The sequence below is a fragment of the Equus caballus genome, chromosome 2, assembly GCF_041296265.1.
Source record: "Equus caballus isolate H_3958 breed thoroughbred chromosome 2, TB-T2T, whole genome shotgun sequence".
Classification (NCBI taxonomy): Eukaryota; Metazoa; Chordata; class Mammalia; order Perissodactyla; family Equidae; genus Equus; species Equus caballus.
In genome coordinates this window covers 13,720,680-13,736,752 of record NC_091685.1, presented here as the reverse complement: position 1 = coordinate 13,736,752, position 16,073 = coordinate 13,720,680, and the positions used below count along the sequence as shown (strand labels likewise).

The window sequence follows — 16,073 nt, the reverse complement described above, 5'->3', positions numbered from 1 at the left end:
CAAACTTCTGGAGCATTCCTGTTTGCTGAACACAATTGAATGATCCAGCTTTTTGTGCTGACTAGGGTGTGGTATGTCTAGGGGTGGGCTTTAAGGGGCTTAGGGTCTCTGGGCCAGCTGGTGAGTGACTGAGGCCATGGACATTTCAGGATCCCCAGCTCCTGCCACTTGGTTTCTGCTGCCTGGCTGAGCCCCAGTCTGGGAAAGGAAGATCATTCATTCTGGGCTGGCACCATGTTAAGCATCAGTATCATAACACCTCTGAGCTGAAAGTGTTAACATTTTGTGGATAAGGAAACTGAGGCAGGGAGAGGAGAAGGTGATTCGTCTAAAATCACACAGCTGGGGTGTAACTGAGCCATGATTTAAAAAAAAAGTTTGTTTACTTCCGACCATATCATGCTACCTCCTTGCAAAGACTTGGCTTTTTCCTACTCGGAGGTAGCCTTTAGCTAGGGAGCAAAACTTTCCCTACCATGCTTTAGTAAATTTAGTTCAGGATTTAGAAGATGAGTGTTGAGACAAAAACCAAACCTGCCTTGCTTGTCTGAGACTTTCCAGGCGATGCCCAATCCCTCAGGGTGCTTTCCTGGGACTCCCAGGGGTCTTCTGTCCTGAGTGACCTGAGCAAGGAGAGCGTCCAGCATCGCACCCTCCTTGGGAATTCTTTGAGATTCATTTCTTTATTCAGTCATCCAGTGTCCCTCATAGGCCCCTTCTCACCAGGGAGGCACTCCCTCATGCTCTCGGCAGGTGGATGAGGAAATTTTCTCTTGGCACACTGCTCCATACAGGCTTCTAGAACGCTCAGGGTCCCTTCCTCATTGCCTTTGTGCTATCTAGCATCCCCTCTCCATCCCAGCCCTGGCTCTAGAGTGTCAAGGTGGCTCAAGCTTGAGATTCCAAGGGTTAGGGCAGTCAAGGTGAAGGGATTGAGATCTTTGTCCACAAAAATCAAGTGGAGCACCAGAGCATAGTCATCTCTCCCATAGTGAGAGGGCAGGAAATTGAAGAGATGGGCCAGGCTACAGACCAGGGCTTCTCCAACTCCATGCTCAGTCCTGTTGGGGTGATGCCTTTCCTATTGGTTCAGATCTTTCTAGAGCTACTCTGTTTTGGAGTTGGAGTAGCCCCTGACTCAGACCCTCAACAGGCAGGAGTTGGGGCTCAAGTCTGTATTCTTGCGAGCTTTACACACTCACGGGATCAGCTTTTGTTGATGCTGATAAGTTGTGAGGCACTCCTAGGACAGGAGAGCATTCCAAGCTCTGGAGTCAGGTGTGGTTTCCTAGCCTGCCTTTGCCACTTTTTAGCTGCTTGGAAAGTGCCTTATCTCTCTCAGCCTTGAGTTTCTTCCTCCGTTAAAAGGGATAATGCAGCGTAGCTTCAGCATATAGGATTCAATGAGCTACCGTGCATAAGGTGCTGACTCTGAGTCTGACACACAGTTGAAGCTCTAAATTGTATCAGCTCTCACCTGTGTCACTTCTCACCTGTGTCCCCCTCCCTAAACTGCATTCATGAGCTTCCCACCAGGGTCAGTGTTCATGAGAAAGTTCTTCCTGGCCCTGCGGTGGGGAATGGTTCCCCACTGGTGGGCCCCCCCCACCGCCGACCCCCACTACAGCGTGGCTAGCTCTGCTCCTGCTCTTGCATCCAGGGAGGGGCCAGAGGGAACAGAGTCCCTTGTTTTGACCCCTTCCTGCTTCAGTGACAGGACGGCTGCAGAGAGGGATTAGTGAGCTAATTAGAAATGATTGCATCTCTCAGCATTAATTAGTAGTGCTGTGGGCTTGCAGTGTGCACTTTGGAATTGAGCCCCCTGAGGGACAGCATGGCAGGCAGCCCTCTGCCTCAGGGGCCTGCCAGCCCCTCTGCACTGATTAGAAATGATGGAACAGGTTTGGGTGGGCACAGTAAGGTCTGCCCTCTCAAGGTATCCTGGGCTCTCAGACCCTCTATACTATTGTGACTGGGCCTTGATCTCCTCTTCTGTATAATGGGACCAGAGGACATGAGAGAAATTCTTCCTGAGGGAATTCTAGGTAGTACACTAAAGGCTGTACCTCGGGGCTCTTAGCGCAGGAACAAAAGGGGTTTTAGCTGATGGGTGAACAGCAGGCCAAATTAGGCCCCTGGAGGGACCCTGTGTTCTAGCCAAGAGATGTTCTCAAAAGTTGTAATTCTTGACACCAAAAGAGCCCATGGTCTTGGCCTTCTGGGGAGATACCCAGCAACATGGAGTATCTTTGCTTATTGACTCATTGAGCACTGCCAATAGAGAGGTCTGGGCTGAGCTTGAGCCAGCTGTGGGCAAAGAGTGGACACTTGGCAGGCCTAGCACGAGTCTCCTCCCCAGGTGCTCTCGGCAAGGCTCACTCTCCAAAGGAGCAGAAGGTGCTGCATAATGAGGGCCAGATCAGGCACTGAACAAAAGGGCTAATGGCTGGCAGGAGGTCAGGATATGTTAACGCCCCCTGGGACCCTGGGAGCTACAGTGACTGTCTGCCTGTTCTGTGCTTTGTTTTCGGTTTCTTCATGCAGCTCGGATTGGGAAAATGAAACGGAGGAAGCAAGATGAAGGGCAGGTATGTCCCCTGTGCAACCGCCCCCTGGCAGGATCGGAGCAGGAGATGAGTAGGCATGTGGAGCATTGCCTTTCTAAGGTAGAGGGGCCATCACCACCTACCTCCCCTCCTCTCCCTCCCTTCCCCGGACACTAGCTGCTGTCTGCCCCCAAATCTATGGGCTGTTGGGGTCTCTGTGTGGTCTCGGCGGCTGCTGCTTCTCTGTTCTTTGCCCTCTTCCTTTACTTTCACTCTCCCACTCCTCCCCTGGGGCTCTAGTAGAAAATTCTTGGGAGGAGGCCCAGGCTCTAGATCCGTTTACTTCACAGGAGCCCTAGAGCTGGGGGCATGTCTGGCATACCACAACTGGGAGCTAGAGCTGTGCAATCCTTGCAGGCCCTGGGGAGCTGGTAGGGGTGGCCTGGGACCCGCATGATCCTGCTCTGCTCTTCACAGAGGGAAGGTTCCTGCATGGCTGAGGACGATGCCGTGGACATCGAGCATGAGAACAGCAACCGCTTTGAGGAGTATGAGTGGTGCGGGCAGAAGCGGATACGGGCCACCACTCTCCTGGAAGGTGGCTTCCGAGGTACAAGCAGCTGACACATAGGCAGTGGTACTCTGGTGGCCAGGCCTCTCCTGGGTATCCATCTGTTGGGAGCCAAGAGTCCAGGGCTGGTGGCTGGTCATCCGTTCCACCACGTGGGAACTGCTGCTGGCGGGGTTCCTTTGTGACCGTGCCGCTGCCTGTGATGTGCATATTAAAATGGATGTATTTGGGTGGGGAAATGGAATTGTGAGGCTGCAAGCTAGGAGTGACGAGGGGGGCTCTCAGCCTCGGGTGATGCATTGAAGGTGACAGCCAAGCCGCGTTAGCACCTGCATAAAATATTAAAGGGACGGTTATGCATTTATCACTCCATCCCTCTTAAGGCTGATAAATGAGAATCCAGCAACCTGCTGTACACCTCCAGCACTGAGGGCCCTGAGGGCTTCCAGGCAAACACATTGGATTTTCCTCCTCCTCCTCCTCAGCCCCATGTCAGGGAAATCAGTTACAGAGAAGAGAGTGAGTTATGGCAAAATTTGACCTCCCATGAGCTTCATTGGTGAATCTAATTTTAGCTCTGATCCCATCCCTTCTCCCTGGGCGCCCTCTGCCCTGAAGCAAGAGGGGCCTGGGCCCAGCTGCTCCCTGCTTCCCTTGGGCTCTCCCCAGTTGGCTGCAGAGGGGTCTGCAGGGCCCTGCCCAGCTCCATTGCCCTCTCAGCTCCTTGGAGGGATATGGCTCCGTCCAGTGGAAGTTCCCCACCAGGTCCAACAGCAGGCTGGTAGGTGCCCACAGTCAGCATGCTCTTGTCTAACTCCCCTGCCTTGGGCGGGAGAAAGGGGGAGCTGTCTGCTTCCTGGTCTCCATCTTCTCTCTTTCTGTGCACAAGCACAGCTGGCACTGCAGCTTGTGGTCATTAAGTGAGCCAATCTGCTTCCCATCTGCCACCAGTTTTCTGGGCAACACCCTTGGGAGTGTTGCTATGTCTGCTCCCTGGGGAATCTCACGGCAGCTGACAAGAGGGTCTCTGCCTCACTGGGGCTGTGCTCCTTGGGCTGGTGCTGAGGAGTGGTCTCCGCAGTGCCGTCCAGTGCAGACTGGCAGCATGAAGGGGCTACAGATCCAGGTGGGCCATTATGCCTCTGGGCTTCTCTCATATTACCCAAGCCTTTGGGGGAAAGCCAAAGTGTAAATCAGGAAGGTTCATCAGACCAAACCGTTCCCCGAGCCTGAGCACTGAGCTAGAGCCTATTCATTTGCCATTTCACTCTGGTCCCGTCCTGGAGGTTTAGATGCCTGAGGCCCTGGGAGGATGAGCAGCAAAGTCCAAGATCCTGTGAACTGTACACACAGGTGTCTGGTGACAGCACGTGCAGGGTCAGTTCCAGGATGCTGCTCTGGGTTCACTCTGTTGGCAGCTGCAGATAGTCACATCTTCCATTGCTGTGGCAACTTCTTAGGTTTCTTGGCACATAACTGGACCTGATGGCTTCTGGGCACCAGACAAGGCTTAAGGCGGATAAAGCTGCATAGGGCCTGCTGATTTGACAGAGTATTTCCCCTGCACCAGGATGCACTTGCAGAGCGGGTGTGAGGGGCTCTTAGGCTCTGGGCAGGTGTCAGTTTTCCCTGAGTGTTTACACTGTGAGGTTGTTCCTTTCAAGAATTCCTGAGGGGAGTTCAAAGGGGGCTTTTCTTTGAGCGATTTGGAGAGCGAGAATGAGAGTGAGACTTGAAGAGGGAACAGGGGCCGGAGGTGCCTTTATCTGCAGAGAATTGCTCCAGCTTTCCTGATAGAAGCCGCTGCCACCTCTTAAACAGCTTAGTGCAGTCAAAAGACGGGCAGACTTGAAAGGCTGTTTTACAGCGAGATCAGCGGGGGCCACAAGGCAGAGAGTGGGGCACAGTGGAGCGGAGGAGGCTGAGGCTTCTCAGTGGGGGGGGGCTATCAAAGGGAGGCCCTGGCTGAGCCTGACTGCCTCTGCCCCCAAAACCCCATCTGCAGAAGCTGGCCATCTGTCAGTCTACCCTCCCTGGCCAGGACCGAAAGGCCCCAACTCTTGGGGGGTTGGGTGTGGCTCCGCCAGGCGGGCTGGTGTCAGTACAGCGCATTGATCGCCCGCCGGGCGGGCCGGGCCGCAAGCCGGGCAGCGCGTGCTTAATGTGATTGAAAGGCAGTTAAAATGGCGGTGACCTTTTCAGGAGGAATTAGATTGCCTGCCAAGACCGGTTAGAGGGAGTGATAACACCGGCTGAAGAAGCTGCCCAGCCAACTTCAGAGAGAGGGAGCAGAGGCAGGATGAGCAGACGAGCGGTGAGGCCCATTTAAGCTGCACTGTGCGTGCTGACAGAACAGAGATTGCTGTCCTTGTTAGATATGAAAGAATTGAAGAATTGCAGATAAGTTCCTGTATCCGATCATCCCCTATCCCTCCTCCCAGACCAGAGCCCCTTCATCGTCCTCAGCAAAGCTTCCCACCAGGCCCACTGGGAGCTGGTGTGCTGGAGCAAGTCAGTGGCCTTGAATGTAATCGGCTGTGGAGCCAGTGAACAAGCAAGGATTTTGGTGGAGACACTTGGCTGAGGGGCATGGGCCTTGGAGATGGGACCTGTGGTTACTGACAGGAGGTTCAGATAGCTCAGGCCTGGGAGTGAAATTGGCATTTTAGGACAAAATGAAGGACTGAGTAAGCACCGAGATAAGTCCGGTTGGTCTTAAAGATAGATCTTTAAGAGATTAAAGGAAATAAGCAAAGACTGCAGAGAGTCGGTTGGAAGAAACATTTGGTGTCTAGGAAACACTCTGGCCTTCCCAGTTCTGGGAGAAACCCTGGCCTGTGTGCCTAAGCTGTTGATTGTCCGCTCAGAACCTTAGGTTTATGAACCTGCTGCTGCTCTTTCTCCCCAGCCAGAGTTATAATCGCGTGAAGGGCAGCACACAGAGCCTGGTGCTTCACCACATTCCCCTAAAAGAGCTCAGCAGTTAGAAAAGGACTCTCTTCTGGGGTACCATGCCAGGCCTAGGCAAAGCAAGGGGCCTCTAGGCTAGAGCAGCAGGCCACAGGAAAAACCTAACTATATAGCCCATGGGGACAAACCTATTCCTGCATGTAGTCAAAGCAGGTATGTGACAAATGAGCCATACCTTCTCCTCATTTCCTATCTCCATCTCCTGGAGAAGACTTAGGGCACTGAGCTTTGATCCCTCCCCTGTCTTGGTTGCCAGAGAAGTTCACCCAGCTGGATTTGAGGAGCCTGGAGCTCATCATGTCTAGAAGGGACAGGCTAGAGAGAGGACATGGGAATGGTTGGTTTCAGATAAGGTGGCAATGATGTGATAGGGACAAGAGTGGCGAGACGAAAGAATTTCCCAGGAGGCTTCACAGGAAATGGAAGGTGTCTGCAGCTGTATCTTTGAGTCCTTGTAAATCAAACAGGCAGAGGGGAGGGAGAGGGTGGGTACCAAGAGAAGCAGCTATGCAGGGCCTCTCTCCTGCCCAGATCCTGGCCTAGGAACTACATCTTCCTCTAGTTCTTGTCTCAGATTTAGGCTGGTTCCAACTAACCTGGGATGAGATATCATGGAGAGGACAGGCGGAGCAGCTTTGGCACGGATCTTTAGATCATTTAAGTGGCTGTTGCTTGATAAAACTTGAGCGCCAGTTGAAGGGTCAAGAGAGTGAGAGGTATTGTGAGTCCAAGGGCACAGAGAAATAGGCCTGGCCTTAGCTGCTGCCTCCTTTGGTATTGGTTCTCAAAAGATGGGAGCCCCAGATGCCCAAAATGTGCCCCAGCGCAGCCCTGCTGCCTGGTCCAGTGAGTGACAGGTGTGGGAACTGCTGACTGTTGGAGGCAGTCTTGGGATGGAGTGGGTTAGGGTTGCTGCCTTCTGACTCCTTACCACCTTCAGTTAGAACTGTTGCCTGGTGGGAGGGCTGAGGAGAGGTGGCAAGGAGCAGGGTACCTTCTGTCCCCTGTGGCAAGTGACGGGATTTAATCACCTTTTGGAACACAATTGTTAAGCTGGGACAGAGGGAGTGCAGGCAGAAGGAGCAAGTATCAATGGTTTTAAACGGCGTCTGTCTCTATGCGTCTCTCCTGACGTGAGGCAGTGAAACACGTTATCGAGGAGGCCCGGAAAGTGGCTAAGTGCGTTTGACACACGCCAACTCCCTGCCTCCACACTGGATAATTGCATTGTCAACTGTTCAGCGAGGTGGCAGGTGACACTGCAGGCCGATTGATTGTCCCGCATCGCAGCTCCCCAGACTGTCAGCTCCCCAATCGATGGCGTTTACACAAGACACCGTAACTGCATCTGTAACTAATTCCAGTGTAAAACTCTCCGGAAGCTGCTGCCCCTGCCCCCCTGCCCCCCGCCCCTTTGGAGAGCACAGGCCTCTGGAGGGCCCCAAGACTTTCCTTTCTCCCTGGTCTCTGGTTTTGTTGGGAGTAGCAGGTGAGGAAATCAATGGCTCCTTTTTTGTGGTTTCAGGTTCCAGGACGTTACTGGCCCCAGTAAACGGGCATCTCCAGTTTCTCAATCGATCATCTAATCAATTGATTAAATTAACACTGATTTTTTTTCTTCTTCTCCATGACCCAGGAAGAAATGAGTTTATGGGAGAGGGGTCGTTTTTATAAAATTTAGACTTATCATTTCTGCACTTAACCCTCTCCCTCTCTATTGCTGAGTATTGACTTGGAGGGAAGGGATTTTTTTTGCACTGCCTACCCTCCCAGGACTGGGTACCTGCTCTGCTGAGCATCACTGACCATCAGGCTTAGTTTGCCTATGGGTGGTAGCCCAGGCCTTTGTGCCACTTTAAGGTGGAGCCAAGCTGTAGCAAGGGGGCCTCCTTGGTGACTAAAGAGTACTCTGGGTCATCTTGGAGGTTCTGGGGACTGCGTCGCTTCCCTGGATAGCAGCAGCAGGAGTGGCAGCTTGCCTGTTATCCCCTACACAGAACAGGAGCCAGAGGCTTGGAAAGGAGTTCTCTGTGCCATCTTGCCTCTGAGTACTGGCTTGGGATGTTCCAGCAGCTGAGAACATAAAATGACCGTGGAGCCTTCCTCTCAAAGCAGGAGGGGGGACAAGCTGGGGAGGGCGCTGTCTGCATAAAACGGCTTTATGGCCGTTTCTTTTTATTATGATTCTGCTAGAAGTCAGCAAGTGACATTTCATTAAGAAAATAAAGTTTAATGTGCTGGGAAGGAGGTTGGAACAGGCTAGGGCAGCACAAGACTGAAATTGGCAGCGACAGCCTGTTCTGAACACCTGCAGGGGTAGGGAGAGGTTCCCAACATCTGTCTCCACTGGGGGGTGGGGTCAGGGTCAAAGTAAGCTACTCAGACCAGAGACACAGAGAGGCCTTTGCATTGGCAAACAGGATAACAGGATATGTCGTGCTCTCTGTACTGCCTCAAGGGTCAGAGGAGCGTAAGGTTGTTGCCTAGGTGAGAGCTGGGGGCCGACAGGGAAAGTTGTGTCCTAAGAGGTTTCTCTAGGCCAGCAGCCAATCAGGCCTCAGCTTTCCTTCTGCTACAGGGCTCCCAGGATCACATAGAACAGTGTTGTCGGCATTTAGCCATTACTGCTAGGGCGTTGTATGACACCTACTGTGGGCCCTGTGCTGGGTGATGCTGAGATCACAGCAGTGAGTCAGGCTTGCACTTTCAGTCTGGTGACAGACAATGACATTACTGGTAATAAATATGTTTTTGGAGTTGCACAGGAGTCTGGGTGGATACCAAGGAAGGGACACCTATGTAGAAGTACCTGAGGAAGTCTCATCCCCACTCAGCACACTGAGGGCAGGGATCAGATCTTGAAACTCTCTGTCCTCAGTGCCAAGCCAGGCAGAGGATGAGCTCAGTAAAGGTAGAAAGGATGCTGTTGAGGTGAGAGGTCATTCAGGAAGTATTTATAGAGCAACTACTCTGTGTGGACACTGAGTTTAACAGCAGAAGGCATGGTTGAGCTGAGTCAGACTTGCAAAATGAGCAGGCATTTGTTCTGTAGACTAGAAGGGAGAAGGTTCTAGGCAGAGATAACAGGAGGTGCAAAGGCCTGGGGACATGAGAAAACCTGCAGGATTTCGGAAACCCAACACCTGCCTTCCACTGGCGTACAAGTCCCCATCCAGGCCTGGCAGGCAGTAAGACTGCAGGGGAAAGGACTTTGGGCCACAGGGCTGCTTTGTGTGTTGAGAAGCTGGGACTTTTCCTGGCAGCTCTGGGGGCCCTGTTTGCTCAGCTCTGCCATGGGTTCTTTGCTTTCCTTCTTGCCCATCCCCAAGGCAGGCTGGGCAGGGCAGGGTGAGCCGAGGACGTGAGGCTGAGCGCTGAGCTGGGTGTACTTGGGGGAGGGGGATTGGCAGGGCTCGGCACAGGCTGTAAGTGAACCTGATAGCTACATTCTGATTGATGGCAGAGTTTGTCTCCCAAACTGTCAGAGGGTTTATAGAGGTGCCACTCACCCACAAGGTGGGAATTGCTTGTCAGGACCCCTGGCTGTGAGCAGGAGACAGAGCTGTAACTTGGTGTTTTCTCAGCTTAATGGCCCCACTGCTGACCTGCCTGCTGCCTCAAGTTAGTTGGTGCCTTGGTGTGGAGGGCAAATGAGGAGTGTCAGGGAGAGGTGGAGCATAGGCTGTGCTAGCCTCTGTCTTTCCCGGGTGCTGCTTACCTCTGGGATGACTGGGACCTTTGTGAGACCAGAGACCGGAGGCATACAAGGGAGAAGCAGGATCAGGAAGAAAATGCTTTTGAAATGGGCTTCAGAAGGAGAGCATGCCAGATGGAGTAAATAGCATGAGCAAAAGTCTTAAGAGCAAGACATACGGGGTTATGTTTGAGGTGCAGTAGGTAGTCTGTCCATATGCATAGGGATTATGGAGTGAAGTGAGGAAAAGAGTGAATGTAGAGAAGAAGGTACATCCACATCTTCATGGATCTGGCCGAGAAGCCTAGACTTGATTGTGCACACAGTGGGAAGCCATAGATGGTTTTGGAGCAGGGAAAAGAAGGGTCAGAACTATATGGTAAGACGGATGGGGAGCAGACAAGAATCTTGAGGCCCCATTACAAAACTGTTACCTTGATGAGAGTGTAAGGACCTGAGTGGAAAGAATGGATAAAAAGAAATTTCTGAGATTATCAGGCAGAACCCTGAGCTGCTTCTTCACCCCTTTAAGGATTTCTATGCTGATTCCACTCACCACAAATTCCATCGCTTTCTGTCCTAGCAGGGCTGTTGTGCTGGCTAGTGAGATGTTGTCTGAGACCACTGGGAGAAGGCAAGGCCAGGAAGGGAGAAGCAGCTTTGTGGCCCTTGACCCTGGGCTCTCAGGAAGGGTGGTCCTGGGAGTCAGAGCACAGGCTGGTGAGGAGGCCTTCTGTAGCCTGAGCCACTCACCCCTCCCCATGGGCCAAGAGTCTGCCTGTGGCTGAGCCAAATGCACCTTAGTGGGGTTAGCTGCCCTCCTGGCCTTTGGCCCTGCCTCTGCCCAGCCTCAGTGCCTTCGTGGACTGCTTTGAGAAGCAGGTGTGCATGCCTATCCTCCCTCGTCTGGCCCTTCCTAATCCCTTTATAACTGCGCTTGTCCAGGAATCTGGGCTGAGTGAGGTGGAGATGAATAATTAATGTCAGGCGCTTCAGACACCAAATATTTGAACAGCTGCCTGGTGTTTTTGCTGGCAAGGACCTGGCGGCCAAAATCAGGACGTTGGCTGGGGGTCCTTGCTGTATGGCTGTGACTGGCCTTAGCCAGCCAACTCTCCCCTCCAATGGACTTGTCAGGCTGGACCATGGGACACAGGATACCCAGGTCATGGGTGGGCGTGGCCTTGCAGACCTGAATTTCTCTGTCTTCTTCCTGCTCTTCCTAGACCTGGAAGACAGGTATACAGCAGGCCTCGACTAGGCATCTCCTGAGGACCTGACATAGTGTATGAATGGGCTAGTTTATGAGCAGAGACCACTTGGAGCAGCAAGCTGTGGCAGAGAAGGATGCAGTATATAAAGTGAAAGGGACTGAAATGTCAGAGTCAAGAGCACCTAAGTATGTGGCTCTCTATATTCCAGGCCCAAATTTCTGTCTGGGCTTTATCTGGCCCAAACCTGACCTCTACCTAGAGGCAACAGAAGGAGCACCCTTGGCCTAGTCTTGTTGGCCCCTGGCCCTCCTCACATCCTGCTTCCCACAGGCTCTGGCTTCGTCATGTGCAGCGGCAAAGAGAATCCGGACAGTGATGCTGACTTGGATGTGGATGGGGATGACACTCTGGAGTATGGGAAGCCACAGTATCCTTGGGGCACTGTGGGACAAGGTGGGGCTGGTGGGACAGGCCAAAGGAAATAAGAGAAGTAGCTAGCACCTCTGGTACTCGCCCACACTACCACCCACCCAGGGTCAGTGTCTCAGCTTTGGCCAGGGGAAGCCCTCCTGAGGATTCAACCCTCATGGCCTACTGCAAACTAGGATCCATTGTCCTTGACCATCATGCCAGATACACGGAGGCTGACGTCATCCCCTGCACAGGCGAGGAGCCTGGTGAAGCCAAGGAGAGAGAGGCACTCCGGGGCGCAGTTCTAAAGCAAGTGTGGGCACAGGCTTGGGTGGGTGGGGTAAAGGGATGGGAAGCCCTGAGGCAGGGGTCAACCCAGTACCCATCCTCAGGGCTGTCCTGCCTGCCTTCGGGGCTCACTGTGTTCTTTCTCCTTCCTTTCCCTAGTGGCGGCCCTCCCAGCACACGCATCACACCTGAGTTCTCTAAATGGGCCAGTGATGGTAAGTCCCAAGCCAGCTTAGTAATGGGGAAGAGGGGACATCCTTTGGGTAGTGGTGACTGATTCAAACCCAACCCCTCACCTGTGCTGCCCAGTCTGGCCAGAGTATGAGTTGCCTCTCTGTCCCAGCAGAGATGCCATCTACCAGCAACGGTGAGAGCAGCAAGCAGGAGGCCATGCAGAAGACCTGCAAGAATAGCGACATCGAGAAGTGAGTGTTTGGCCGGGAGAGGGGGTCTCTGGGACAGCAGTTCAGTGAGAGGAGATGGGCCCTTTGCAAGCAGGACAGCCTGCTGCCAGGGCTCCTGGGCCTTTCAAGCACAGCTTAGTCCTGCAGCCCTGGGCACACAGCCGGCACTGGGGCCCAGCTGGTGCTAAGCGTTATTCTGTGAATTGATCACTGGGCCATAGCCCTGGGAGCCTTGGCGGAGGGAGGAGGCAGTCCGCCTGCCTGCCTGCTCGCTGCTGCGGCCTCCGCCCGGGAAACGTGATGTATGGCCCCCCAGCCCAGCCGGCGCACTTGATTCATCTCCAGTTTCTGTTTCTTAATCGGAAGCTAAATTGGTTTCATTTTTCTTGTCCCGGGTGGCACTCGCAGTGGGTTTTAGGCAGGAGCATTGGGTCTCATCACTTCCGTAGGAATTTTTGGCCTGAGTTCTCTGACAGGGGAAAAGGGGACCTGTGAGTGCTTCAGTCAGGGCTAGGCAGCCCCTGGCCTGGATCCCCAGGAGCCACAAGGACTTGAATCAGCTGGGTACCTTACTGCCTTTCCAGAAAGCCCAAGCAAGGGCAGTTCTGGCCCCAGGAGGTGGCATTGTCCGGTTCTAGCTGCCTGGAGCTGCTGCCTTTGGCCATTGCTTAACTCCCTGCACCCACCCCTTCCTCCACTGGAGGCTCGGTTGCCTGGGGTTAAAAGGCAGCCTCTTCATTCCAGGGCCAGTGTTCCATCTTGCCTCCTGCCAGGAGAGTGGATTGCAGGCCAGTGCAGGGCCAGGTCGGTGGCCCAGGGTCACCTCCCATTTGTTTCCCTCCATTTTGTGTTGTCATAAATTCATTCCAGCCCGTTGTGGTTGATCAGTTTATCTCGGCCGGGGCCGCAAGTGCTGCTGGCATGATGTATGGGCCGCAGCGCGGGGCCCGGCTGCCCATGAATCACCGCAGCTGCTCCGTGTCAGCGCCAGAGCGGGCCGCACGGGTTCGGTGCAACCAGCTTGTGGGGGGTGGAATGACGTATGGATGTTTATTTAATAATTCTCTTCTACTCCAGCTGAGCGGGGCGGGCGGGGCCATAAGGGGCGCCCACCCTCGTCTAGAGGGGCTGCTCATAAATCAGAAAGACAAGATCATTAATCAGGGATGGCGCCCAAGCGGGAGGTGGGGGCCAGAGCCAGTGGCCATCCATGAAGGCACTACCCAACCAAGGCTGGGGGACATCAGGATTTCTGTCCCACCTGTGTGAGCACAGGCACCAATAGGTGGGCTCTTTGGGATGAGTTGGGGACTGGCTCAGTCATATGCAGAGATCTCCATTGGCTCTGGATCTGCCAAGATTGGGGCCCTTTGGTCCCCATGTCTTCTCTCTTCATTGTACACAATATGGGTTCCCACTCTAGATCTGTTTCACAACCCAGGGAAGGAGGACAGCAGGATGCTGTGGCTTCTTCCAGGAAATTCTCCACCCTATACCCTGGATGGGCTTAGGAATAGTCCTCAATCAACCTAGGTCAGGGGCTGGAGGATTGTGTATTTCACCAGAGCAGAGAGTAGAGACCAGGTATGTGCTTAGCAAATCCAGGATAGGGTGGGCTCTGGAGTTGGATGTGGCCTTGGAGCTTTTGAAAATGGAGGAGGAAATGGCTTCATTCTCTCCTGGCCCCGTCCTTTTTGCCTTTCCAACTCTAGCTCATTTTCTGGTTTGGGGTTGGAAAGTTAGTTTTCTACTCTGGGGTAGGCTGCCCCCAGCTCAAGGCCTTTGTTTCCCCATCTTTGAAGTAACCACATAGGACCAGGCAAATGCCCAGCCTGGCCCTTGCAGAGGAAGGGAGCATAGTTACCCATCCTTGTCTCCTCTGGAATTTACCAGCAGTCTAGATAGGGACGGCACATATGGCATTGGGCAAAATGCCGGAGGAGGAGACAGCTGTGCAGCTTCTTGTCAGGAGGGAGGGGGTGGTGAAGGCTTCCAAAGCTGGAAAGTTGAATGGACACTTCCAGGGAATCAGCCAGTACTAGAAGGAGCTGGAGCCACAGGCTTTCACAGCTTCCCTGGAGAGAGGCAGGCAGAGAGAATCATGGACCATGAAGTGATGGATCTAGAGCATTCCTGATATAGGGACACAGCCATCAGAAAGTCACATTCTGTGTTGCTGCTAGCGCCCTAAGAGAGAAAGGTCAGAGATCAAAGTGTGTTTCTGCCTCTGGAATGTTACCCACCATCCTCCTCGTGCCCTCCATTGCCATTTATGCCCAGCAGGGACAGACCACCTGTTAGCTTTCCACTTTTCTGAGCCAGTTGTCTCCCCAACGTTGGCAGAACAGGCCACCCTAGGAGATGATCTTTGCCCACATTATACCACACATCTTCTGAACCTCAGCTCTTCTTCTCTCACAGCCCTCTTCCAGCATCCTCAACAACTTCCCACTGCCTGTAAGATAAACTTTACTTTCTGATTGTGGCATCTAAGGTCTTCCTGGATATGACCTCCTTTCCCACTTTAGCACCTTCTGCCTACCCACAGGTGAGCCTTCCAGCCAGATGGGGCTCTTGGGCCTTTTGGCCTTTGTTCCTACTATTGCCTGGGCCTGGAGACCCATCTCTTCCTGGGTATAGCCAGTGTAGAGTAATGGTTAGTCACACAGAATCCATCTGCCAGGGCTGGAGACAGGCAATCCTGTCTCCCTTACTCTCTATGAAACTTGGGCAAGCTACTTAATATTTCTGTGCTCTTGTTTCCTCATATAAAATGGGAATATTAGAATCTTCTCATGGGGCTTTTGTGAGGTGTAAATAAGATAATTATCAATCCCTCAGTGCAACCCCTGGCATTTAGTAAGTGCTTACTAAGTTTTAGCTCTTTTATTTGTATTATCATCATCATTATTCCCTGAGGCCCGTCTCCAGTACCATCTTTTCTGTTCCTCCAGGAAGGACTCTTCTCCCTCTGTGAGCTCCTCTGGGTTCCATTCACTTGTTTTCGGAGTGGGAGGGACCACTCCTTGAGATAGTCCTAGCTGTTCCCTGTTCAGTATTGCAGCCCAAAGAGTCTGTGAGAAGCTGTAGGGACTTTCTTGTGCAGGACTTGGACAACAGGTGAGGACTACCTGGGCATCTGATATGCCTAGGAAAAAACAACAAGGAGCCTTTGAGGTATGCCAGGCCTGTAGCCCAGAGACCTAGACTATGAAGACTCTTCGTCGCCACATCTCTTACTCTCCCTGGGGGTTGGACTGGTTCTTTATTCAGCAAGTGTTTACGTCTGCTCACATGCCTAGTGTGGGTTAATGTCCATAGTCAGTATTGGTGGAATGAGCAGCTTGCCCTCAGGGAACAGTCTAGCTGAGGAGACAGAGACATTTGCCATTACGCTGCTGTGGTGGAGTCCAGTGCAAGGTGCTAGAAAAGGCAGCCACCAGTGGTGCTGCTGGGAGAAGGTGGGAACTAGGCCTGAATGATGAGATCAGTGGAGCTGGTGAGTTAGGAGGTGGGGTGATCCAGAGGAAGCAGAAAGTGCGAGAGGCCAAGGAAATGAAAAATGGTGGTGTGTTGAAACTTAGTAGTTCCCTGTGGATGGAGCATAAAGTATGTAGTAGGGTGCTAAGGGGTGCTGCTGGCTGGGGCTGGACCACAGAGGCCCTTGTAAGGCTTGTGAGGAGTTTGGTAGCGTTTACTCTGAGGGAGACACTGACATGTTGGAAGTAGAAATGGTCAAATTTCTAAAATTCTAGTTGCTGGGAGAATGGAATGGAGATGAGGGGACTGGAGGCGTAGAGGCCATTCAGGTTAGCAGAATAATCCATAGAATAGATGAAAGAACCTGGACTTGCGGTACAAGTAGAGAGATTCCAGAGATAGCAGGAGCTAGCGACAGATTTTGGATGTCAGGGTGACTGGGAAGGAATAGTTTGAGAATGGTTCCCAGGTATCTGGTTTAGAAATTCACCTGGA

General features: G+C 52.9%; 1 protein-coding gene and 1 long non-coding RNA gene across 12 annotated transcripts in view; one reads left to right on the top strand and one right to left on the bottom strand.

Moving 5' to 3' along the window:
- Positions 1–16,073, top strand: part of RNF220 (ring finger protein 220) — a 218,842-nt gene that overhangs the window by 200,498 nt on the left and 2,271 nt on the right. For 5 of the 11 annotated variants that reach the window (XM_023631348.2, XM_070260086.1, XM_070260085.1 and 2 more), the window contains 6 exons: positions 2,545–2,666; positions 3,024–3,156; positions 11,326–11,422; positions 11,629–11,715; positions 11,854–11,909; positions 12,041–12,119. In XM_023631348.2, the coding sequence (XP_023487116.1) occupies positions 2,545–2,666; positions 3,024–3,156; positions 11,326–11,422; positions 11,629–11,715; positions 11,854–11,909; positions 12,041–12,119 (574 nt within the window). Of the gene's footprint in view, positions 1–2,544; positions 2,667–3,023; positions 3,157–11,325; positions 11,423–11,628; positions 11,716–11,853; positions 11,910–12,037; positions 12,120–16,073 lie in introns of all 11 variants that reach the window. The other 6 variants (XM_023631355.2, XM_070260088.1, XM_070260087.1 and 3 more) reach the window with 3 other exon arrangements.
- On the bottom strand, positions 665–14,736 carry LOC138923162 (uncharacterized). The gene is made up of 2 exons (XR_011436392.1): positions 11,991–14,736; positions 665–3,446 (listed from the first exon to the last, which is right to left on the bottom strand). It is a non-coding gene; the product is annotated as an uncharacterized lncRNA (long non-coding RNA).